General features: G+C 42.1%; 1 protein-coding gene and 1 pseudogene across 2 annotated transcripts in view; one reads left to right on the top strand and one right to left on the bottom strand.

The window, feature by feature from the left end:
- The window catches only part of CREBRF (CREB3 regulatory factor), an 85,735-nt gene that overhangs the window by 24,383 nt on the left and 36,128 nt on the right, over positions 1-25,224 (top strand). The window contains exons 2-4 of one of the 2 annotated variants that reach the window (XM_030825010.1): positions 1,477-1,681; positions 7,665-7,790; positions 11,896-12,982. In XM_030825010.1, the coding sequence (XP_030680870.1) occupies positions 1,673-1,681; positions 7,665-7,790; positions 11,896-12,982 (1,222 nt within the window). In that variant the 5' untranslated portion in view covers positions 1,477-1,672. Of the gene's footprint in view, positions 1-1,476; positions 1,696-7,664; positions 7,791-11,895; positions 12,983-25,224 lie in introns of both variants that reach the window. The other variant, XM_030825014.1, reaches the window with a different exon arrangement.
- On the bottom strand, positions 6,198-7,650 carry LOC105739269 (annotated as a pseudogene).

The raw sequence follows: 25,224 nt of genomic DNA, 5'->3' as shown, positions 1-25,224 counted from the left end.
CTGCACAAGAACAGGCCTTTGGCAGGAACAGGGAGCAATCTAGTTATACTGTAGCACTGAATTGAAAAGCATAGTTAACTCTGTTTCTAGGTGGGCACTTGACATTGTTTCCTAGGTTAGAGCAGTGAGCTGGGAACGACAGCCTACTGGAGGGGAGAGTGCAGCAAAGATCCAGAAAATGGAAATTGTAGTCAGTTTATTAATCTAATCAAGTAGAACAATGATTGAGTCCCTGGGCGTGGTGTTGCTTGCCTGTAATCTCAGCTACTCGGGAGGCTGAGGCAGGAGAATCACTTGAACCCAGGAGATTGAGGTTGCAGTGAGCCAAGATTGGGCCACTGCATTCCAGCCTGGGTGACAGAGTGAGACTCTGTCTTTAAAAAAAAAAAAAAAGGAAATTAATATAATGTGCCACTCTAACCCTCTAGCCCAGACAATGTGCTGACCTCAGAAGGCAAATTCAGTGTAAATTGACTGTTTACCAATAAAAGAAGTGACACTGCTTCTAGACTGAATTAGATCAAGGATAGGACAGTGGTTCTCAAACTTTAGAGAGGACCAGAATCACCTGGGGGGCGTATTAAAAAACATTGCTGGTACCCATTCCTAGAGGTTCTGTTTTGATTCTGCATTTTAAACAAATTTTTAGGTTGATGCTGATGTTAGTACTGCTGATCCTTGGATCATACTTTGAGACCCACTGATCTTGGACAAGAAAATGAAGCGAGTATAACTGTTTAGTTCCTCCTGGTTAAAGTCTTCATGGAGAAGGGAAAAAACACTAACATTTTTCCTGTGCCAGATGATTTGTAGTCATTGTTTAACTTAACCCTTGAAACCACTCTGCAGAGCAGTCCCCAGGCCCATTTTTCCTCAAATATACACCTGTTAAAAACTTGCTGGAATAATTCTTCTGTCAATGACAGCTTATACTTCTAACTGAAAGAATAATTTTGGCATATACCATTACAAATGTGATTTTATTTAATGTAGAGGATATGTTAAGTTCCATTGCTGACTATTATGTATTCATTACTCTTCTGTTTACTTATGAGAGAGATAAAATGTAGATTAATTTAGCAGTAATGATTATACAATAGATGGAATTAAATTTTGAGATATGTTTTCTCATTAAGAACATAAAGTGAATGAGAGCTTGACTTTAAAAATCAATGTATTACATCTTTCAGATCACAGAAAAAATGAGCCTATGTTAATTTTGTGTGTGTTTTTTTTTAATGTTGCCAATTGGTTATTGACCAGCTCTATTTTAGAAAAATACAAGAGGAGGAATGGTAAATTTCCAAATAGTAAGTATTAAGATGTGACCAAATCCTTGATAACTCAACCATAAGACTTACTCATTTAAAGCACAGTATTCTCTGCTAATATTGTTTTTTCAAAAGTCAACTTTTTTTTTAAACATCAACTTGTTTTTCCTGGAACTCAGTGAAGTTACTTTGTGTTGTTTGACAGACAGCATCACACAGAATTATTAAAAAAAAAAAAAAAGCAGTGATCCAAGCAATTGAATTGGAAGCACTCTGGGGAAACCTGCTGTTTATTGTAAAAATCATCTTCGATCTCGGAATTGAAAGTAAAGCTGGAAAGGAATTTACAAACGAGAAAAAAAAGAAGTTTGGAATCGGATTCACAGGATCTGGGCTTGGAAATGCCTCAGGTAAATCATACAGAGTAGGTGCAAAGTTTTATATTTTCCCACTACAGAAAGTCAATACCATTGACTCTTAAATGAATCTTAACACAGCTTTGCATACTACCTTTTTGTGATATCTTATTTCTGATCTCAGCTAGTTTTGAGTACATGTTCTTCCTTCCATTGGCTTCTATTTCTTACTTTGCTATCACTTGAAGTTTAGTGAGTTCTACATAGGTAGTATGATGAATAGGTAGAAGGTGGACAGATCTGCTGGCTTTATGGGGCAAAACTAACTCACCTGAAAATTCGTCTGCCACAGCAATCCCATTTCTGTCTCCTCACTCTTCCTATTTCCCAATTCTTACCTTTCATTTATGCTAGCTGAATTTAGAAGTAATTAAGAGGAAACAGTGAGAGACTTCAGGCTCCCTCCCCCAACCCCTCTCATCTCTCTCTTTCTCAGACACACACACATACCTATGTGTGCACATGTAAATATCTCCCCACAAAATATATCTAAGAATGATTGTATCTGTTTATATTATGGCAGCTACTCTGAATTGATCAGTTTTGGTTTGAGGCAATCACTGAGACAATCAATGAAGCCCTGTTAGTCCCCATTCTGCTTATCTAAACTCCTTTTCTTCTCCAGTGTTTAGCTCTTGCCCCTCCCCTGTTTGTTTCAGTGCTGGGGAGAAACCTAGAAGTAATGAGTGGGCGGGGACTCTTGGGTGGCTTTTTGTGTTGCCATACTGAGCTATCCCTTGAGCACAGGGAATCAACAATTTGCTGGGATTGTCTGGTGACTCAGAGACAGGCAGAAGAGGCAAAGAAAGGGGACTTGGTAATGGATATTGAAAAGACCAGCGGCCGGCTGGGCACAGTGGCTCACGCCTGTAATCCCAGCACTTTGGGAGGCCGAGACAGGCGGATCACAGGTCAGGAGATCAAGACCAGCCTGGCCAACATCGTGAAACCCTGTCTTTACTAAAAATACAAAAATTAGCTGGGTGTGGTGGCACGCGCCTGTAATCCCAGCCACTCGGGAGGCTGAGACAGGAGAATTGCTTGAACCTGGGAGGTAGAGGTTGCAGTGAGCCAAGATTGTGCCATTGTACTCCAGCCTGGGGACAGAGCGAGCTCCGTCTCAAAAAAAAGAACAGCTGCCTACTGCCACCCCAACCTCTGTGACAGATGGACTGCATATACCCTTTTAGAGTGGTTGCCCTTTCGAGGTTTAGTTTTGTTTTGTTTTTTTGAGCCGGAGTCTCGCTCTGTCATCCAGGCTGGAGTGCAGTGGTGCAATCTCGGCTCACTGCAAGCTCCGCCTCCCGGGTTCACGCCATTCTCCTTCCTCAGCCTCCTAAAGTAGCTGGGACTACAGGTGCCCACCACCACGTCCGGCTAATTTTTTGTATTTTTAGTGGAGACGGGGTTTTACCGTGTTAGCCAGGATGGTCTCGATCTCCTGACCTCGTGATCCGCCCGCCTCAGCCTCCCAAAGTGCTGGGATTACAGGCGTGAGCCACCGTGCCCGGCCGAGGTTTAGTTTTATATTTATTGAGTACTTGAATTTGGGGCTTAAATTTTAAACTTATTTTCTCAAGCTAACTTTTTCTAGGAAGAAAGGTTCTGCAGGCCTGGAAATGTTGGGGGAAGATAAGAGAAAGAAAAAAAATAAGATGGGACTTACCAATGAAGAAAAATACGATGAGAGAGTCTATGAAAAGTCCAGTTTGTGAAAGATAGAAAGTATATGAAAAGAGTAAGCAAATAGATTACTACCATTGAAAAACATTTCTGCAGAAACTTGCAAAAAAAAAAAAAAGAAAAAACTGAAAAAGAGAAATTTTTGGCCGGTTGGCAGTGGCTCACTGTAATCCCAGAACTTTGGGAGGCCAAGGCGGGCGGATCACTTGAGGTCAGGAGTTTGAAACCAGCCTGACCAACATGGTGAAACCCCGTCTCTACTAAAAATGCAAAAATTAGGCCAGGCGTGGTGGCGCGCACCTGTAGTCCCAGCTACTCGGAAGGCTGAGGCAGGAGAATCGCATGAACCTGGGAGGCGGAGGTTGCAGTGAGCCAAGATCACGCCACTGCACTCCAGCCTGCACGACACAGCGAGACTCTGTCTCAAAAAAAAAAAAAAAAGCCGGGTGCGGTGGCTTGCACCTGTAATCCCAGCACTTTGGGAGGCCGAGATGGGCTGATCACTTGAGGTCAGGAGTTAGACCAGCCTGGCCAACATATAGTGAAACCCCATCTCTACTAAAAAATATAAAAATTAGCTGGACGTAGTGGCGCCTGCCTGTAGTCCCAGCTACTTAGGAAGCTGAGGCAGGAGAATCGCTTGAACACTGGAGGTGGAGGTTGCAGTGAGCTGAGATCATGCCAACAGAGCGAGACTCTGTCTCTCCAAAAAAAAAAAAAAAAGAAATTTTTTATTCTTTCTCGTTCTCTTTCTTCATCTCAGATTTCAAAGTGAGGCCTTTCTATTATTTAACCCACTTTAGGAGGGTGAGCCCAGACTTGACTCTGGAGGGATTTGTATAGATGTTAAAATGTAAAAAGAAGATAGAGAAAAAACAAGAAGGAGAATTAATGGTGGGTCCCAAGTCTTTTTTTTTTCCCCTTTACTTACTATTGAATGGACTGTGCCCTTTTCGGGAATCAGGATTAAGGCTACAGAGTTCATGCCCAAGTTACTGGTCTTACCAAGGAGATTTTTGGGTATTTAGTTGATTCTGTTTCCATTACCTTCCTGCAGGCATTGGTTGTACTAGACAGTGATGCCCAAATTGTCTTCCAGGTTGCTTTAGAAAATAAGACATGGGACTCACTTAGCAGCACAGAGTGAGAGTGATTTGCTGTATCTGCAGACCCCAGGAAAAGACAGGGAATTCTCTACTGATAGTTAAAATAGTGTTGTTAGACAAGGATTTGAAGAAATGTTATATAGCTAAGTGAAAGTACTCGATAGGTGCTGTATGGTGACTGGTGGCTAAATAAGCTTTACTTTCTAGAAGATATTAATTGCTGCTCTATATTTTTTCAATTTTTTTTGACAGGGAAAACATTTGTTTAAATTACAAACTCATTTATTTGGTGTATTTCAAAGGTGCAATACTTTTCTTCATGTATCAGTGAAAGAAGTTAGAAATTAACTTCCCAAAAAATCAGCAAATGGCAGACAAATGTCTGTGAAAGTCACAGTCACATATAGTGTGGCCTAGAAAACAGAGGGGCAAGACAGGTTCCACTCACTTTCATGAGTTTCATCAAATACTGGATCTACTCAAGGGTGGAAAGAAAAGGCAATTTTCAAAAAGGAGTATGTTATTAAATGAGGCATTTACTACACTCCTTCCTGAGAGCACCAGATGGGGAACATGTTTTCTAAACTAGATCTAGGAAGTGGATCCATCCTCCTCCCCTTAAGCGCTATCTACTGGTTAATGAATTAAAAAGCAAGACTGAAAAACAAACCGCACACACACTCCCCTCAAAAAAGAGGAGGAAAAAAACAACAACAACAACACACCAAGTTGTCCCAGATTACTCTCCAGGGTGGAACCAGGGAACAGCTTCAACAATTCCAATTAGTTTGTTACAGAGTCATCCATAAGCATGCCTTGCTTTTAAACAAATAATAAAAGAGTTTTAAAACAACAAAACAAAAACTAGTACTAATCACTTTTCTGACAATACACAATTACTCAAAATTAACTAGTACTGGGAGGCAGAAGGGGGGACCATACCTATGGGCCTTGTCCCACACAAGTGCATGTGGGTAGGTACACGGCCTTTGTCATTGTTGTAAAAACGAATTTTTTTTCATTTTTATTTTTATTTATTTATTTTTGAGACAGAGTCTCACTCAGTCGCCTAGGCTGGAGTGCAGTGGCACAATCTCGGCTCACTGCAAGCTCCACTTCCTGGGTTCACGCCATTCTCTTGCCTCAGTCTCCCGAGTAGCTAGGACAACAGGTGCCCACCACCACACCCAGCTAATTTTGTCTTTGTATTTTTAGTAGAGACGGGGTTTCACTGTGTTAGCTAGGATGGTCTTGATCTGCTGACCTCGTGATCCACCTGCCTTGGCCTCTCAAAGTGCTGGGATTACAGGTGTGAGCCACTGCGCCTGGCCTATTTTTTATTTTTTGAGATGGAGTTTTGCTCTTGTTGCCCAGGCTGGAGTGCGATGGCACAATCTCGGCTCACTGCAGCCTCCACCTCCTGGGTTCAAGCGATTCTCCTGCCTCAGCCTCCTGAATATCTGGGATTACAGGTACGTACCACCACACTTGACTAGTTTTCGTATTTTTAGTAGAGACAGGGTTTTGCCATATTGGCCAGCCTGATCTCGAACTCCTGACCTCAGGTGATCCGCCTGCCTTGGCTTCCCAAAATGCTGGGATTACAGGCTTGAGCCATTGCACCCAGCCTGAATTTTAATTTTTAATCTTTAGTTTGATTTAAACACTGCTTTTAGTATGATGTCGACACCAGCTGTGCAGAAAGGGCGCTAGAGAGATGTTCATAGCAGCACACACCTGTGGCTCTTCTTCGATTCGGGAGGCCCCAGGGCAGCCAATATTGCATCGTCAAATACGTTCTTTTTTTTTTGGAGACGGAGTTTTGCTCTTGTTGCCCAGGCTGGAGTGCAATGGCGAGATCTCAGCTCACTGCAACCTTCGCCTCCAAGGTTCAAGCGATTCTCCTGCCTCAGCCTCCCGAGTAGCTGGGATTACAGGTGCCCGCCACCACGCCTGGCTAATTTTTGTGTTTTTAGTAGAGACAAGGTTTCACCATGTTGGCCAGGCTGGTCTTGAACTCCTGACCTCAGGTGACCTGCCCACCTGAGCCTCCCAAAGTGCTGGGATTACAGGCGTGAGCCACCGCGCCTGGCTGTCAAATACATTCTTTAGGGCTTTCTGTGTGAGTGTAGAACACTCCACATACCTGATAGCCTTCAGGTCATGGGCCAGCTTTTTAGCAGTCTCCAGAGTGATAGGCTTCTGTTTGTTCTTGGCAAGTTTCTCAATGGTAGAGGGGTCATCTCTGAGATCAGTTTGGGTCCCAACAAGCAAGAAAGGAGTCTTTGGTACAGTTACCTCAGGCACCTACTTTTTTTCACATTTTCTTTTTTTTTTTTTTTTTTTTTTTGAGACGGAGTCTCGCTCTGTCGCCCAGGCTAGAGTGCAGTGGCGCAATCTCCGCTCACTGCAAGCTCCGCCTCCCGGGTTCACGCCATTCTCCTGCCTCAGCCTCTCCGAGTAGCTGGGACCACAGGCGCCCACCACTACGCCCGGCTAATTTTTTTGTATTTTTAGTAGAGACGGGGTTTCACCGTGGTCTCGATCTCCTGACCTTGTGATCCGCCCGCCTCGGCCTCCCAAAGTGCTGGGATTACAAGCGTGAGCCACCGCGCCCGGCCTTTTTCACATTTTCAAATGAAGATGGAGAGACCACTGAAAAACAGACTAGAAATACATCTGTTTGTGGATAACTCAGCGGTCATAATCTGTCATAATCCTTTGCCCTGCAGTATCAAAAATCCAAGAGTGTATGGTTCTCTACCAATCGTAACTGTGACTGCATAGTTGTCAAAAACTACATTATTCCGATGGAAATTTGTTTGTTGTGTAGGATATCAGGAGACATGTTTTACCAACAGCACCATCACCCATAACACACTTAATTGTCTGCATTGCTGAAATAGTTTTGTATCCACTTTAAATATTTCACATCTCATGTTGACCTCAGCTTCTCCACCAGGGCGTTAGCAGCAGTCTATTTTTTCTATTTTTAGGTATTTTCCTAATTTAAGTCTACAGTTCAGTGTTAGCCAAAGCTCTTAAATATTACTATACAGTAGAAAAAAAGTATAGAAATGTTTTCTGAAAAGAATAAGTTACTTAGTGGGGGTGGGGTTGGGGCTCATGTGATAAATTGGTCTCAAAGTAGTCTTTAACTTTCTAAAATAAAAATCACTCTGTTGTAGCCTAGTGTAAGCGGAATGGATCCGCCTTTCGGGGATGCCTTTCGAAGCCACACCTTTTCGGAACAAACTCTGATGAGCACAGATCTCTTAGCAAACAGTTCAGATCCAGATTTCATGTATGAACTGGTAAGCAGCATTTTCTTGGTTTTGGTCTTGATTGATTTGGGGTAAAAGTTTGTGGGAGAGTTTTTTATTTATAAATGCCTGAAGAAAAAAAAAAAGATGTGCTTGGGCCAAGTTTGATTCTTATGATTATACCTAGGGTAATTTTATTTACATTTATTTTTATTTTTATTTTTTTGAGACGGAGTCTCACTCTGTTTCTCAGGCTGTAGTGCAGTGGTGTGGTCTTGGCTTACTGCAATCTCCACCTCCCAGATTCAAATGATTCTTCTGCTTCAGCCTCCCAAGTAGGTAGGATTACAGGTGTGTGTCACTACATCCAACTAATTTTTTTTTTTTTTTTTTTTTGAGACAGAGTCTCGCTGTGTCGCCCAGGCTGGAGTGCAGTGGTGCGATCTTGGCTCACTGCAACCTCCATCTCCTGGGTTTAAGCAATTGTTCTACCTCAGCCTCCCAAGTAGCTAGGATCACAGCCACTTGGCACCATGCCCAGCTAATTTTTGCATTTTTAGTAGGGACAGGGTTTCACCACGTTGGCCAGGCTGGTCTCGAACTCCTGACCTCAGGCTATCCACCTGCTTCGGCCTCCCAAAGTCCTGGGATTACAGGCATGAGTCACTGCGCCCAGCTTAATTTTTGTATTTTTAGTGCAGACGGGGTTTCACCATGTCAGCCAGACAGGTCTTGAGCTCCTGACCTCAGGTGATCCACCCACCTCAGCCTCCCAAAATGCTGGGATTACAGGCATGAGCCATTGCACCTGGCCTACATCTAGTAATTTTAAAAGTATGCAGTTGTTGGCTGGGCACGGTGGCTCACACCTGTAATCCCAGCACTTTGGGAGGCCAAGGCGGGCGGATCATGAGGTCAGGAGATTGAGACTATCCTGGCCAACATGGTGAAACTCCGTCTCTGCTAAAAATACAAAAATTAGCTGGGCATGGTGGTGTGCACCTGTAGTCCTAGCTACTCGGGAGGCTGAGGCAGGAGAATTGCTTGAACCAGGGAGTCAGAGGTTGTGGTGAGCCAAGATCGCCCCATAGCATTCCAGTCTAGCAGACTGGAGTCTCAAAAAGAAAAAAAAGGATGCAGCCGGGTGTGGGCCTCATGCCTGTAATCCCAACACTTTGAGAGGCCGAGGCGGGTGGATCACCTGCCTGAATTTTAATTTTTAATCTTTAGTTTGATTTAAACATTGCTTTTATTTATTTATCTATTTATTTGGGACAGAGTCTCGCTCTGTACCCCAGGCTGGAGTGCAGTGGCACAATCTCGGCTCACTGCAACCTCTGCCTCCCGGGCTCAAGTGATTCTCCTGCCTCAGCCTTCCGAGTAGCTGGGATTACAGGCATGCACCACCACGCCTGGCTAATTTTTTGTGTTTTTAGTAGAGATGGGGTTTCACCATATTGGTCAGGCTGGTCTCAAACTCCTGACCTCGTGATCCACCCACCTCGGATTCCCAAAGTGCTGAGATTACAGGTGTAAGCCACTGCGCCCGGCCTTAAACATTGCTTTTAGTGTGATGCCGACAGCAGCTGTGCAGAAAGGGCTCTGGAGAGATGGTCATAGCCACACACACCTGCAGCTCTTCTTCGATTCTGGAGGCTCCAGGGCAGCCAATATTGCTTCATCAAATACATTCTTTTTTTTTTTTTGAGATGGAGTTTCGCTCTTGTTGCCCAGGCTGGAGTGCAATGGCGCAACCTAAAATTAGCTGGGTGTGGTGGTGGGTGCCTGTAATCCCAGCTACTCAGGAGGCTGAGGCAGGAGAATCGCTTGAACCTGGGAGACGGAGGTTGCAGTGAGTGGAGATTGCGCCACTGCACTCCAGCCTGGGCAACAAGAGCAAGACTCTGTCTCAAAAAAAAAAAAAAAAAAAAGAATGTATCAAAAATAGTAAGAGATTATCTAAATATCTTCAAATCTAGTTTTTGGTAAAGATAATGGGCTTTTCAGCTGGAAAACATTGAGCAAGGCATATGAATGACATAAAGAATGTGGCACAAAAATAGCAATTCCAAACAGGATCTGCATATACTTATCATTTATTCTTGAGGTAAATAGACACTGAAAATTCATAAGGAAAACATTTTAAAAACAGTTTTAATTACATAAAATTGAAATAACACAAAAATATATAAAAACTGGAAAAACTGAGTGCTCAAATGCATAAATCTACTAAAAATTATTGAATTATCTACTTAATATAGGTTGGTTTTACGGTATGTGAAATTATACTTCAGTAAAGCTGTTAAAACATACATAGACAGGCTGGCACAGTGGTCATGCCTGTAATCCCAGCACTTTGGGAGGCTGAGGCAGGTGGATCACGAGGTCAGGAGTTCAAGACCAGCCTGGCCAAGATGGTGAAACCTCATCTCTACTAAAAATACAAAAAAATTAGCTGGGCCTGGTGGCACGCACCTGTAATCTCAGCAATTTGGGAGAGTGAGGCAGAGAATTTCTTTTTTTTTTTTTTTTTTTTTTTTTTTTTTTGAGACGGAGACTCACTCTCTCACCCAGGCTGGAGTGCAGTGGCGCGATCTCGGCTCACTGCAAGCTCCGCCTCCCGGGTTCACGCCATGAGGCAGAGAATTTTTTAAACCCGGAGGAGGAGGTTGCAGTGAGCCAAGATCGCGCCACTGCATTCCAGCCTGGGTGACAGAGTGAGACTCCATCTCAAAAAAAAAAAAAAACCATACACAGACAACACGCACACACACACACCAAAAATTAAAGAAAAAAAAATAACTCTGGAAGACTGAAAACTTCCTCATTTTCTTCCTGTGCCTCCACCTTCCAAAACTTTTACCAAAACATAACTAACAGGTTCTTTTCTATGCATATGTAAACATATGTATATAGTTTTTTGTATATACTTTTTAATTGGATAATATAGATAACAGTTTTCTGTAACTTTCTCTTTTAAAAATAAAATATATGGTGGGCAGTCTTTCATATTTGTACATTAGAGCTATGCTGCATTCATTTCAATGGCTGCAGAGTCTTAACTGATACTTGAAATTGACATCTCCAGTGGCACACGCCTGTAATCCCAGCAATTTGGGAGGGCAAGGTGGGCGGATCACTTGAGGTCAAGAGTTTGAGACCAGCCTGGCCAACATGGTGAAACCCTGTCTCTACTAAAAAAAAAAAAAAAAAAATCATCTCTAAAATTCATGAGGAGTATTTTACTCTGCCTGCCCAAGTATTGTTATAAGGTCTTGCAAAAGATCATACCATTCTGTGGCTGAATTCCAACTCTCTTTGAATTGCTCTTTGCCTCTATATTTAAGTTCCCACTAAAAAGATATCTTCTTCTGTAATGAGGGTGTCTTTATTATTTTCATTGTTAATATTTTAAATTCTTCTCTCTCGCATAGCACATTATTTGCTTTTTAATTGAAGTGTCTCCCCCTGCCCCCACCCTACCACCGCTAAGGAGATCCCCAAATCCTTCTAAGATAAGGAAATGTAAACTTTTTTCAGGCAGAATTTTTTTTTTTTTTTTTTGGAGACGGAGTCTCGCTCTGTCACCCAGGCTGGAGTGCAGTGGCACGATCTCGGCTTACTGCAAGCTCTGCCTCCTGGGTTCACGCCATTCTTCTGCCTCAGCCTCCCGAGTAGCTGGGACTACAGGCACCCACCACCACACCCGGCTAATTTTTTGTATTTTTTTAGTAGAGACGGGGTTTCACCCTGTTAGCCAGGATGGTCTTGATCTCCTGACTTCGTGATCCACCCGCCTCGGCCTCCCAAAGTGCTGGGATTACAGGCGTGAGCCACCGTGCCCGGCCTCAGGCGGAATGTTTATGGTCAACTCAAGAGCCCTTGATATTTGGATCATACCTGAGCCTCTCAAGGGACACACTTTCCCTCTTTTTTTAATTTAATTTTTAATTGTTTTTTGTTTGTTTTATTTTCATTCTACTTTTTCTTGCCCAAGGAAATGATGGCATTATATGAAATGATAAAGCATCATGTCAGTAGCCTTTATGTTAAAACAGACCAAAAGTCAAGTATTGATTTATCAGTTTGACATATGGAGGCGAATATTTCCTTCCTGAAATATGATGTGCAATTTCTTTTTTAAAACCTTTCTCAGGATAGAGAGATGAACTACCAACAGAATCCTAGAGACAACTTTCTTTCTTTGGAGGACTGCAAAGACATTGAAAATCTGGAGTCTTTCACAGATGTCCTGGATAATGAGGGTGCTTTAACCTCAAACTGGGAACAGTGGGATACATACTGTGAAGACCTAACGAAATATACCAAACTAACCAGCTGTGACATCTGGGGAACAAAAGAAGTGGATTACTTGGGTCTTGATGACTTTTCTAGTCCTTACCAAGATGAAGAGGTTATAAGTAAAACTCCAACTTTAGCTCAACTTAATAGTGAGGACTCACAGTCTGTTTCTGATTCCCTTTATTATCCCGATTCACTTTTCAGTGTCAAACAAAATCCCTTACCCTCTTCATTCCCTGGTAAAAAGATCACAAGCAGAGCAGCTGCTCCTGTGTGTTCTTCTAAGACGCTGCAGGCTGAGGTCCCTTTGTCAGACTGTGTCCAAAAAGCAAGTAAACCCACTTCAAGCACACAGATCATGGTGAAGACCAACATGTATCATAATGAAAAGGTGAACTTTCATGTTGAATGTAAAGACTATGTAAAAAAGGCAAAGGTAAAGATCAACCCAGTGCAACAGAGCCGGCCCTTGTTGAGCCAGATTCACACAGATGCAGCAAAGGAGAACACCTGCTACTGTGGTGCAGTGGCAAAGAGACAGGAGAAAAAAGGGATGGAGCCTCTTCAAGGTCATGCCACTCCCGCTTTGCCTTTTAAAGAAACCCAGGAACTATTACTAAGTCCCCTGCCCCAGGAAGGTCCTGGGTCACTTGCAGCAGGAGAGAGCAGTAGTCTTTCTGCCAGTACATCAGTCTCAGATTCATCCCAGAAAAAAGAAGAGCACAATTATTCTCTTTTTGTCTCCGACAACTTGGGTGAACAGCCAACCAAATGCAGTCCTGAAGAAGATGAGGAGGACGAGGAGGATGTTGATGATGAGGACCATGATGAAGGATTTGGCAGTGAGCATGAACTGTCTGAAAATGAGGAGGAGGAAGAAGAGGAAGAGGATTATGAAGATGACAAGGATGATGATATTAGTGATACTTTCTCTGAACCAGGTATTATAATGCTTGCAAGCTTACCAGACCTTTGTATTACTATTTTGAAATAGAAAGGTTTTTGTTTCTATTTTGTTTGGATAATTTCTTTATTTTAGTTTGGGAATTAAATGACTTAAACCTTGACTTGTATATGTAATTGGTTTTTCTATTCAAATAGCTCTAAAATGATCGCTTTTGCTCACATAGGGATTCATAAGCTGATTCCTTGAGGGCTTATTTTTTATTATTTTATTTCTTATTTTTAAAATTAAAATAGAGATGGGAGCTTGCCACTGTGCCCAGCTGAGGACTTAATGTATCTTATGTTAAGTGACCTGTTTTGTCACTCTCTTGAGCATTTATGCAAAGACACCAGTAATTTATTGGTTTAAAAAATATTCCTGTTTAGGGCCAGGCGCAGTGCCTCACGCTAGTAATCCCAGCACTTTGGGAGGCCGAGGTGGGTGGATCACCTGAGGTCACGAGTTAAAGACCAGCCTGGCCAACACGGCGAAACCCTGTCTCTACTAAAAATACAAAAATTAGGTGTGGTGGCACGAACCTGTAATCCCAGCTACTCCGGAGGTTGAGGCAGGAGAATCACTTGAATCCAGGAGGCTGAGGTTGTGGTGAGCTAACATCGCGCCATTGCGCTCCAGCCTGGGCAACAAGAGTGAAAGTCTGTCTCAATAACAACAAAAAATAATAAATAAAAATATTACTGTTTATACATGTGTCTCTCTATTATAGTTGAGATAAGTTAGGAGTATATAGAATGTTGAACCAAGTGATGATGGTTTATACTACTCATGCCAATACCCAACAAAGTCTATTTATGAATAATGTAAAAGAGAGCATTTTCTTTGTGTCTGCTAACATTTTAATTTACATCATATTTTCCTATTTAAGAAAAATACATGCTGTAATTTGGTGAGCATGAAGGAGACTCTGCTTTATTTATATACAGCGCATATAAATAAAAGGGACAAAGAAAATGAAATCTCTGGGGGGAACTGGTTCACTTTAGCATTTACATGCTTGGGCTTTTGGCGCTGTTGGCTTGTGCAGTTTATTTATAAAAATAGTATTGCCAAGTGGCACATGGTTGAAAATGCACAAAGAAGTAAAGATCTTCAAATTTAAGCTAAAGTTATTTTCTTCAAAAATATTGTTGGTACTAACTCTGCATGAAAACTAAGTTATTATTATAAAAAAAACTATCAAAGAGAGCCCTTTTATAATGATGATTGCTGGAATTTCAGGCAGTATAAACATAGATATTTAATTTTCTGAAAGGCGTTTAAAGCATAATACCTATATTGTAACTAATGAAACATTATTATTACTAAAAGAATTTTTCCTTTGGTGAAATCTTTCTATTACACAAATGCTTAGATTTATGCATTTGACACAAACAAATTTTTTGATTTGGGTGGAGTTTCAGGTAAGTAAAAGGTACTTGAATATGGAAGAAAAGGGTTTGTGCCTTCTTCATTGGTTTACTGTACAACTCTATATGGTCTAGGTAGAATAATTGTCTTTTTACAATACATACAGGAAAATTTTTCTCTTGGCAAGTGAATAAAATCTGCTTTGAGATGTTTCAAGGAGACTTGACTTTGTAGGTAGGGGTAATTTATATAACTCCCTGCACTTGGAAGATCATAGTGCTGTTCATGAGTGGTCCTTAAAGCCTTGACAGGTCGGTCCTGTTGCTTTGAGTCTCGTATTTAGGAGTAGGGGAAGGGTGAGACAGAGAGGGTGAGTAATTAAGGGAAATGGCAAACGTGGGGAAGGAAATGCCTTTAGCAGCTGGTGCTTAAAGGAATATATAGATCAGAAGGAGTCAGTAAATCCTACCATCACCAAGGCAGCAAGGACTGTATTATCTACCTGACTTTTGATTGTAGTTTTGCTTTTCTTTGACTTTTTCCCCCCAACTTTATTGAGGTATGTTTGGCAAATAAAAATTGTATATGTTTAAAGTGTACAACATGTTTTTACATATGTATACGTTGTGAAATGACTACCAAAATCAGGCTAATTAACATACCCATCACTTCACATAGTAGGGTGGTAAGAACATTTAAGATCTACTCTCTTAACAAATTTGGCCTACACAATACAGTTGTTGTTGTTGTTTTTGAAACAAGATATGGCTCAATTGCCTAGGCTGGAGTGCAGTGGCACAATCTTGGTTCACTGCATCCTCTGCTTCCCTGGCTCAAGCCACCCTCCCACCACAGCCTTCCAAGTAGCTAGGACCACAGGCGTGCGCCATCATGCCCAGCTAATTTTTGTATCTTTTGTTGAGATGGGGTTTTGCCATGTTGCCCAGGCATGTCTTGAACTTGTGAACTCAAGCCACCTGCCGGTCTCAGCCTCCCCAAAGTGCTGGAATTACAGGCGTGAGCCACCACACCCAGCCCAGTATTGTTATCTGTAGTCACAATGCTATATGTTAGATCTCCAGAGCTTATTCATCCTGCATAACTGAAACTTTGTACCTTTTGGCCAACATCTTCCCATTTCCCCCACCCACCAGCCCCTGGCAACCTCCATTCTACTTTCTACCCTCTGATCCTGAGTTTGACTTTTTTTCTAAGATTTCGCATATAAATGAGATCATGCTGTATTTGTCTTTCTGTGCCTGGCTTATTTAACTTAGCATGGTGTCTTCCAGGTTCATCCATGTTGTCACAAAGACAGGATTTCCTTTCTTTTTAAGGCTGAATAATATTCCTGTGTTTGTGGGCATGTGTGTATAACTCTCACATTTTCTTTATGTATATATTCATTGTTGGCCCCTTTGTTGATTCCTTATCTTGGATTATGTGAATACTGTTGCAATGAACATGGGAATGCAGATATCTCTTCAAGATACTGACTTTATTTATTTTGGCTGTATCCCCAGAAGTGGGATTGTTGGATCATATGATCGTTCTATTTTTAATTTTTTGAGGAACTTCCATGCTGTTTTCCATAATGACTGTACCAATTTACATTCCCACCAATAGTTTACAAGAGTTCTCTTTTTTCCACATCCTCAACAACACTTGCTTTCATTTATCTTTTTGATAATAGCCATGCCGACAGGTATGAGGTGATATCTCATTGTGGCTTTCGTTTGTATTTCTCTGATGATTAGTGGTATTGAGCATGTTTTCATATACTTGTTGGCCATTTGGATGTCTTTTTAAAAATGTTTATTCAGGTCCTTTGCCCATTTTTTAATTGGATTGTTTTCTTGCTATTACATTGTTTGGGTTCCTTGTATATTTTGGATATTAACTCCTTATCAGATGTATGGTTTGCAGATATTTTTCTTTCATTTCATAGGTAGTCTCTTCACTCTGTTAATTGTTTATTTTGCTCTGTGGGAGCTTTTTGGTTTGATGCAATCTCATTTGTTTATTTTTGCTTTTGTTGCCAGTGCTTTTGGAGTTATATATTTAAAAAATCATTGCCCAGACCAATGTCAAGAATCCTTTTTCATGTTTTCTCCTAGTATTTTTATTGTTTAGTTCTTATGTTTAAGTCTTTAATCCATTTCAAGTTGATTTTTTAATATGGTATGAGATAAGGGTCTCCAATTTCATTATTTTGCCTTTGAATATCCAGTTTTCCCATAACCATTTATTGAAGAGACTATCCTTTACTTATTGTTGTTTCTGGCACCTTTGCCAAGGATTAATTAATTGGACATAATGTGGGAATTTATTTCTGGGCTCTCTGTTTCATTGGTGTATATGTCTGTTTTTATGCCAGTACCATATTGTTATAATTACTATAGCTTTTTTTTTTTTTTTTTTTTTTTTTTGAGACAGAGTCTCGCTCTGTTGCCCAGGCTGGAGTGCAGTGGCGCGATCTGGGCTCACTGCAAACTCCGCCTCCCGGGTTCACGCCATTCTCCTGCCTCAGCCTCCCGAGTAACTGGGACTACAGGCGCCAGCCACCATGCCCAGCTAATTTTTTTGTATTTTTAGTAGAGACGGGGTTTCACCGTGTTAGCCAGGATGGTCTCGATCTCCTGACCTCGTGATGTGCCTGCCTCGGCCTCCCAAAGTGCTGGGATTACAGGCGTGAGCCACCGTGCCCAGCCTATGGTGAAGTCTTTAGGGTTTTCTAGATACAAGATCATGTCATCTACTGAGACAATTTCTTTTCCTATTTGGATGCCTTTCCTTCTTTGTTTTCTTTTTTCTTTTCTTTTTTTTTGAGAAGGAGTCTCACTCTTTCACCCAGGCTGGAGTGCAGTGGCGCGATCTCGGCTCACTGCAGGCTCCGCCCCCCCGGGGTTCACGCCATTCTTCTGCCTCAGCCTCCCACGTAGCTGGGACTACAGGCACCCGCCACCTCGCCCGGCTAATTTTTTGTATTTTTAGTAGAGATGGGGTTTCACCGTGTTAGCCAGGATGGTCTCGATCTCCTGACCTCGTGATCCCCCCGCCTCGGCCTCCCAAAGTGCTGGGATTACAGGCATGAGCCACCGCACCCGGCCTCCTTGTTTGTTTTCTTTCTTTCCGTGCCTCCCTTCCCTCCCTTCCTCTCTTCCCTCCCTCCCTCCATTCCTTTTCTCTTTCCTTTTCCCTTCCCTTCCCTTCCCTCCCCTCCCCTTTTTCTGTCCAGTCCCTCCCCTGCCCTCCCCTCCCCTCTTCCCCCTTCTCCCTCCCCTCCCCTCTTCCCCCTTCTCCCTCCCCTCCCCTCTTCCCCCTTCTCCCTCCCCTCCCCTCTTCCCCCTTCTCCCTCCCCTCCCCTCCCCCCTCCCCTCCCCTCCCCTCCCCTCCCCTCCCCTCCCCTCCCCTCCCCTCTCCTCTCCTCTCCTCTCCTCTCCTCTCCTCTCCTCTCCTTTCCTCTCCTTTCCTTTCCTTTTGCATAATTTCTCTAGATAGGACTTCCAGTATTATCGATATATATGGAATAGTAGTTGAGAGAATGGGCATCCTTGTCTTGTTCCTGGTCTTAGAGGAAAAGCTTTCAGGTTATCATCACTGAGTATGATGTTAGCTATGCGTTTGTCATGTGTGGCCTTTATTATATTGAGGAATGTTCCTTTTATATGTAATTTGTTAAATTTTTTTTATCATGAAAGCATGTGGAATTTTTTAAAGCAAATTCTTTCAGATCTTGAAGCATGTTGAATTTTGTCACATGTTCTTTCCATATCTATCGAGATGATCATATTGTTTTTATCCTTCAGTCTGTTAATGTGGTATATCATTGATTGATTTGCATATATTGAATCATCCTTGCATCTCAAAGATAAATCCCACTTAATCATGATGTATGATCCTTTTAATGTGCTGTTGAATATGGCTTGCTAGTATTTTGTTGAGGATTTTTGCATCCATGTCCATCAGGGATACTGGCCTGTGATTTTCTTACCTCGTGTGTTCTTGTTTGGTTTTGGTATCATGGTAATACTGGCCTCATAAAATGAGTTTGGAAATGTTCTCTCCTCTACATTTCTTTGGAAGTATTAGAGAAGGATTGGTATTAATTCTTCCTTCAATATTTGGTAGAATTTACTAGTGAAGGTCGGGCGCGGTGGCTCACGCCTGTAATCGCAGCACTTTGGGAGACCAAGGCGGGCGGATCACGAGGTCAGGAGATCGAGACCATCCTGACTAACACGGTGAAACCCCGTCTCTACTAAAAACACAAAAAAATTAGCTGGGCGTGGTGGCGGGTGTCTGTAGTCCCAGCTACTCTGGAGGCTGAGGCAGGAGAATGGCGTGAACCTGGGAGGCGGAGCTTGTGGTGAGCCGAGACCGCGCCATTGCCCTCCAGCCTGGGCGACAGAGCGAGACTCCGTCTCAAAAAAAGAAAAAGAATTTACTAGTGAAGTCAGCAGGCCCTTGGCTTTAGTTCATTGAGAGTTTTTGTTTGTTTGAGATGGAGTCTTGCTCTGTCACCCAGGCTGGAGTGCAGTGGCATGATCTTGGCTCACTGCAATCTTCGCCTCCCGGGTTAAGTGATTCTCCTACCTCAGCCTCCCCAGCAGTTGGGACTACAGGCACTCACCACCATGCCTGGCTAATTTTTGTATTTTTGGTAGAGATGAGGTTTCGTCATGTTGGCCAGGCTAGTCTGGAACTCCTGACCTCAGGTGATCTGCCCGCCTCGGCCTCCCAAAGTGCTGGGATTACAGATGTGAGCCCTCGTGCCCGACCGACAGTTTTTGATTACTGATTCAGTATTCTTTCTTGTTATTGGTTTGTTCAGCTTTTCTATTTTTTTCATGATTCAGTCTTGGTATGTTTCTAGGAAGTTATCCATTTCTTCTAGGTTATTCAATTTGTTAGTGTATAATTGTTTACAGTAGTCCTTAATGATTCTTTGCATTTCTGTGGTATTAAATCTGATTTCTCCTCTTTCATTTATAATTTTATTGAGTCTTCTTTTTTCTTAATTTAGCTAAAAGTTTGTGAATTTTGTTTTCATTTCAACAAAAAACTCTTCATTGATCTTTTCTATTTTTTTTAGTGTCTAATTCATTTATTTCTGCTTTGATCTTTGTTATTTTCTTCCTTCTGCTAACTTTGGGTTAGTTTGTTCTTCTTTTTCTACTTCCTTGAGGTGTAAAGTTTGGTTGTTTATTTGAGATCTTTTTTTTTTCCTTGATGGTAGGTATTTATTACCGTAAGATTCCCTCTTGGATTTGCTTTTGCTTTATCCCGTAAGTTTTGATATGTTATGTTTCCATTTTTGTTTGTCTCAACATATTTTTGTATTCCTCTTTTGATTTCTTCTTTGACCCATTGGTTGTTCAGGAGTGTGTTGTTTAATTTCTATATATTTGTCAATTTTCCAATTTTCCTTTTTTTTCGGAGACGGAGTCTCGCTCTGTTGCCCAGGCTGGAGTGCAGTGGCGCGATCTCGACTCACTGCAAGCTCCGCCTCCCGGATTCAGCCATTCTCCTGCCTCGGCCTCCTGAGTATCTGGGACTACAGGCGCCCGCCACTACGCCCAGCTAATTTTTTGTATTTTTTAGTAGAGACGGGGTTTCATTGTGTTAGCCAGGATGGTGTCGATTTCCTTCTGATTTCCTTCTGATTTCTAGTTATACAATTGCCAAAATATCATACTTGGTATTATTTCAGTCTTCTTAAATTTGTTAAGTAAGACTTATTTTGTGGCCTAACATATGATCTAAACTAGAGAATGTTCTGTTTGTGCTTGAAAAGAGTATATATTCTGCTGCTGTCAGAGGGACTGTTCTATATATGTCTGTTAGGTCCATTTGGTCTGAAGTGTTATTCAAATCCATTGTTTTCTTAATTGATATTCTGATGACCTATCCATTGTTGAAAATGGAGTGTTGAAGTCCCCTATATTACTGTCTGTTTTTTCCTTTAGTTCTATTAATATTTGGTTCATTTACTTAGGCACTTTGATATGGGAGTACATATATTTACTATATAACCTCTTGATAAATCAACAAACCCTTTATTATTATATAAAGACCTTCTTTGTCTTGTGACAGTTGTTAATCTTTTTACTGTTTTTTTTTTTTGGAGACAGAATCTTACTCTGTTACCCAGGCTGCTGGTGTGCACCAGTACTATCACAGCTCACTGCAGTCTCAACTACTTGGGCTCCAGCAGTACCACTGCTTCAGCCTCCTGAGTAGCTGGGACTATAGGTGTGTGCCACCTCTTGTGACAGTTTTTGATTTAACATCTATTTTGTCTGATATAAGTATAGCCAGCTCTGTCCTTTTTGGTTGCCATTTCCATGGAATATCTCTTTTCATTTCTTCACTTATAGCTTACATGCATCCTTTTTATTTTTTTGAGACAGGGTCTTACTCTGTTGCCCAGGCTGGAGTGTAGTGGTACAATCACTGCTCACTACAGCCTTGACCTGCCAGACTCAAGCAGTCTTCCCACCTCAGCCTCCCGAGTAGTTAGGACTACAGGCATGCACCCCCATACCCAGCTAATTTTTGTATTGTTTATAGAGATGAGGTCTCCCTATGTTGCCTAGGCTGGTCTCGAACTTCTGGGCTCAAGTGATCTGCCTGCCTTGGCCTCTCAAAGTGTTGGGATTACAGATATGAGCCACTATGCTTGGCTATATGCATCCTTAAAGCTAAAGTGATTTTCTTGTGGGCAACATAGAGTTGGTTCTTGGTTTTCTATTCATTCAGCCACTCTGTATCTTTTTACTGGGTATTGATAGGTAAGGATTTACTGTTACCATTTTGTTAATGTTTTCTGACTGTTTTATAGTCCTTTTGTTACTTCCTCTCTTGCGCTCTTCCTCTGTGATTTGTTGTTTTTTTGTAGTGGTATGCTTTGATTCCTTTTTCTTTATCTTTTGTGTTATCTATACTACAGATTTTTCTTTGTGATTACCATGGGGCTTACATAAAACACAAGTCTTTTTTAAGCTGGTAATAGTTTAACTTCGGCTATGTATAAAATCTCTACACTTTACACTTTTTATTGATACCACAGTTAACATCTTTTCATATTGTGTATCCCTTAAGAAATTATTTTATATATAGCTTTTTTTTTTTTTTTTGAGACAGAGTCTTGCTCTGTCATCCAGGCTGGAGTGCACTGGCACAGTCTTGGCTCACTGCAACCTCCTCCTCCCAGGTTCGAATGATTCTCCTGCCTTAGCCTCCCAAGTAGCTGGGATTATAGGCACCTGCCACCACGTCTGGCTAATCTTGTGTGTGTGTGTGTGTGTGTGTGTGTGTGTGTGTGTGTGTGTGTGTATATTTTTTTTTTTTTTAGTAGAGACAGGGTTTCATCATGTTGGCCAGGCTGGTCTCGAACTCCTGACCTCAAGTGATCTGCCCACCTCAGCCTTCCAAAGTGCTGGGATTACTAGTGTGAGTCACCACGCATAGCCAAAATTATTTTATATGTAGTTATTTTTAATGCCCTTTTAACTTTTATACTAGCATTAAAAGTGTTTTGCATACCACCGTTACAGTCTTAGAGCATTCTGAATATGACTGTTCTTATTTTTACACAGTGAATTTTATACTTTCATGTTTTCTTTTTTTTTTTTGAGATGGAGTCTCACTCTCTCGCCCAGGCTGGAGTGCAGTGGCGTGATCTCGGTTCACTGCAACTCCACCTCCTGGGTTCAAGCGATTCTCCTGCCTCAGCCTTCTGAGTAGCTGAGATTACAGGCGACCACCACCATGCCCGGCTAATTTTTGTATTTTTAGTAAAGACAGGGTTTCACCATGTTGGCTCGGCTAGTCTCAAACTCCTGACCTCAGGTGATCCACCCACCTCGGCCTCGAAAAGTGCTGGGATTACAGGCGTGAGCCACCGCCGCCCCCTCCCCCACCATATGTTTTCATGCTGTTAGTTAGCATCCTTTCATTTCAACTTGAAGAACTCCTATTAACATTTCTTGTAAAACAGTCCTACTGGTGATGAACTCCCTCAGCTTTTGTTTTCTGGGAAAGTCTTTTTTGTTTTCCCTTGAGAGAGAGGGTCTCACTATGTTACTCAAGCTGGTCTTGAACTCCTGAGCTTAAGCAATCTTCCTAGTTCAGTCTCTTGAGTAGCTGGAACTACTGATGTGCATCATCATGCCCAACTTAGGAAAGCTTTTATTTATTTTTTTCGTTTGTGAAGGACAGCTTGCTTGCTGGATATGGTGTTCTTTGTAGGGTGTTTTTTTTTGTTTGTTTGTTTGTTTTTTTTCTTGAGACAGGGTCTTACTCTTGCTCAGGCTAGAGTGCAATGGCGTGATCCCAGCTCACTGCACCCTCAATATCCTGGGCTCAAGCAATCTTTCCACCTCAGCCTCCCAAGTAGCTGAGGTATATGCCACCACATCCAGCTAATTTTTGTATTTTTTTGTAGAGGTGGGGTTTTACCATGTTACCCAGGCTGGTCTTATACTCCTGGGCTGAAGCATTTTACCCGCCTTGGCCTCCCAGAGGGCTGGGATTACTTGCATGAGCCACCATGCCCAGCCTAGTGGTTTTTTTTCTTTCAGCACTTTGAATATGTTATCTCACTCTCTTCTAGCCTTTAAGGTTTCTGCTGAGAAAACCACTGACAGTCTTATGAGAGTTTCATTGTATATGACAAGTTGCTTTTCTCTTGCTGCTTTCAAAAGTCTCTTTGTCTTTGACTTTCCAGAATTTGATTATAATGTGTCTTAGTGAAGTCTTTTTTTTTTTTTAAGATGAAGTCTTATCACTCTGTCACCCAGGCTGGAGTGCACTGGCATCGTCTTGACTCACAGCAACCTCTGCCTCCTGGCTTCAAGTGATTCTCCTGCCTCAGCCTCCTGAGTAGCTGGGATTACAGGCGCCCACCACCATACCTAGCTAATTTTTGTATTTTTAGTAGAGATAGGGTTTCACCATGTTGGTCAGGCTGGTCTTGAACTCCTGACCTCAGGTGATCTGCCCCCATTGGCCTCCCAAAGTGCTGGGATTACAGGTGCGAGCCACCGTGCCCGGCCTGTCATTATTACTTTAAATAAGCTTTCTGCCCCTTTCTCTTTCTTTACTCTTTCACTATTCCTATAATGTGCATTTCATTTTGCTTGATGGTGTCCTATAAATCCTGTAGGCTTTCTTTATTCTTTTTCATTCCTTTTTCTTTTTGTTCCTCTAACTGGATAATTTCAAATGACCTGTCTTGGAGCTCACTGCTTCTTTCTTCTGTTCGATCAAGTCTTCTGTTGAATTGCCCTATGGAATTTTTCAGTTTAGTCCTTGTGTTCTTCAGCTCTAGATTGCATTTAGTTGTCTATGTTCTCTTGTTGCTCACTGAGCTTCTTTAATACAATTATTTTGAATTCTTTGTTAGGAAGTTCATAGATGTGCATTATTTTGGATCAGTTGCTGGTGCTTAATTTTCTTCCTTTGCTAGTGTCATTTGTCCCTGATTGTTTGTGATCCTTATGGCCTTGAATTGGTGTCTGTACATTTAAACATGTGGGCACCTCTTCCAGTCTTTATAGACTGGCTTTGCCAAGGAAAGCCCTTCACTTGTCAGGTCATCTAGAGGTTCTGGGTGGGCTTCCTGAAGGGCTTTGCAGGCAAGTTTGCTCCTGGAGTCCTTGGGTAGGCTAGCCTATTGCTGGAGTCAGTGGGCAGGTAGGCCTGAGGCTTGGGTCTGTGGAGGTCATCCTGGTGCCTGGAACTGTGGAAGCAGGCCTGGAGCCTGGATCATTTGGGGTCAGTCTGAAACCTGGGTCCATAGGAGCTGACCTGGCAGTGGGGTGGGCTTTGAGTCTGAATCCACAAGAACTTACTTGGCACCTGTATCTGTGGGAGTGGACTTGGTCCTGACTCCACAGGCACCAGCGTGGCTTGGGGGTCTATTGGGGCAGGCCTGTCAACTAGGACTGTGGGTGTGAGCCTGGAGTCCAGGACTCCAGGGATGGATGGGCCCTGAGTCTAGGTCTGCAGCTGCTGGCTTGGTGCTGGGGTAGACCTGTAACCAGGTTCTGTTGGGGCTAGCTTGGGTCCATGGGAACCATTTTGGAGCTTGGGGCCATACTTTTCTTTGACCTTTAACTCCACTCTAAATTCATCCTTGATCCCTTGACTTCATTCCCTCTGGATGTGTTGAGAGATAAGGAGGTCTGTGAAGGGAGATCACATGGTTAATTGATCGCCATTTTTATTTTCTCATCCCTTTGACTGTCACAGGGAGGCAGAACTAGTCACATGTCACATTTTCTTCCCTTGACCCTTGTAGGAGAAGCCTTATTTGTTAGCATGTTGCTCTTACATAACAAGACAGTGGCTTTATACATTAGCTGGCATTTGGCAGGGTCAAGTTCTCTTCTTGGACCTATTTGACAATTATCCCAAATTTGTGGATGGCATTTAATTAATTCACTTTCAGTTGACTTGAAGTAAAACCCTTTTGGTTAATGTTATTTGGACAGTTCTCACAAATGTTAATGAGCAGCATGCTTTCACCACAAAATTGTGTTAATTTTGTGGTATTATTTGGGCTTTATTCACATTTGCTAGTAAAATTTTCTCCTTTTCCTAGAAGAGCTAAACAAGTGACTTTCAAGATGCAAAAGTGAGTTACTGGTGAGAAACGGGAAGAAATTCTTTGTAGCAAAAGAGTAAGGATAGCTATAGTTTCTTCAGTGCTAGTTTAGGGTGGATTGATTGGTTTAATTTATAGCTGACAGTTTACAAAGGCCCTTTTGTGATGACTAGCTCCCTTGATGCTGTTTCTTGGCACTTGGCTACAACAGTTCATGAGCCTACAAAGTTTCAGGAAAGGTGCAAAATGGAGTTTTA

This window comes from Nomascus leucogenys, chromosome 2 (assembly GCF_006542625.1).
Source record: "Nomascus leucogenys isolate Asia chromosome 2, Asia_NLE_v1, whole genome shotgun sequence".
NCBI lineage: Eukaryota > Metazoa > Chordata > Mammalia > Primates > Hylobatidae > Nomascus > Nomascus leucogenys.
The sequence above is the reverse complement of the archived record's forward strand: the minus strand, read 5'-3'. Positions and strand labels throughout refer to the sequence as shown.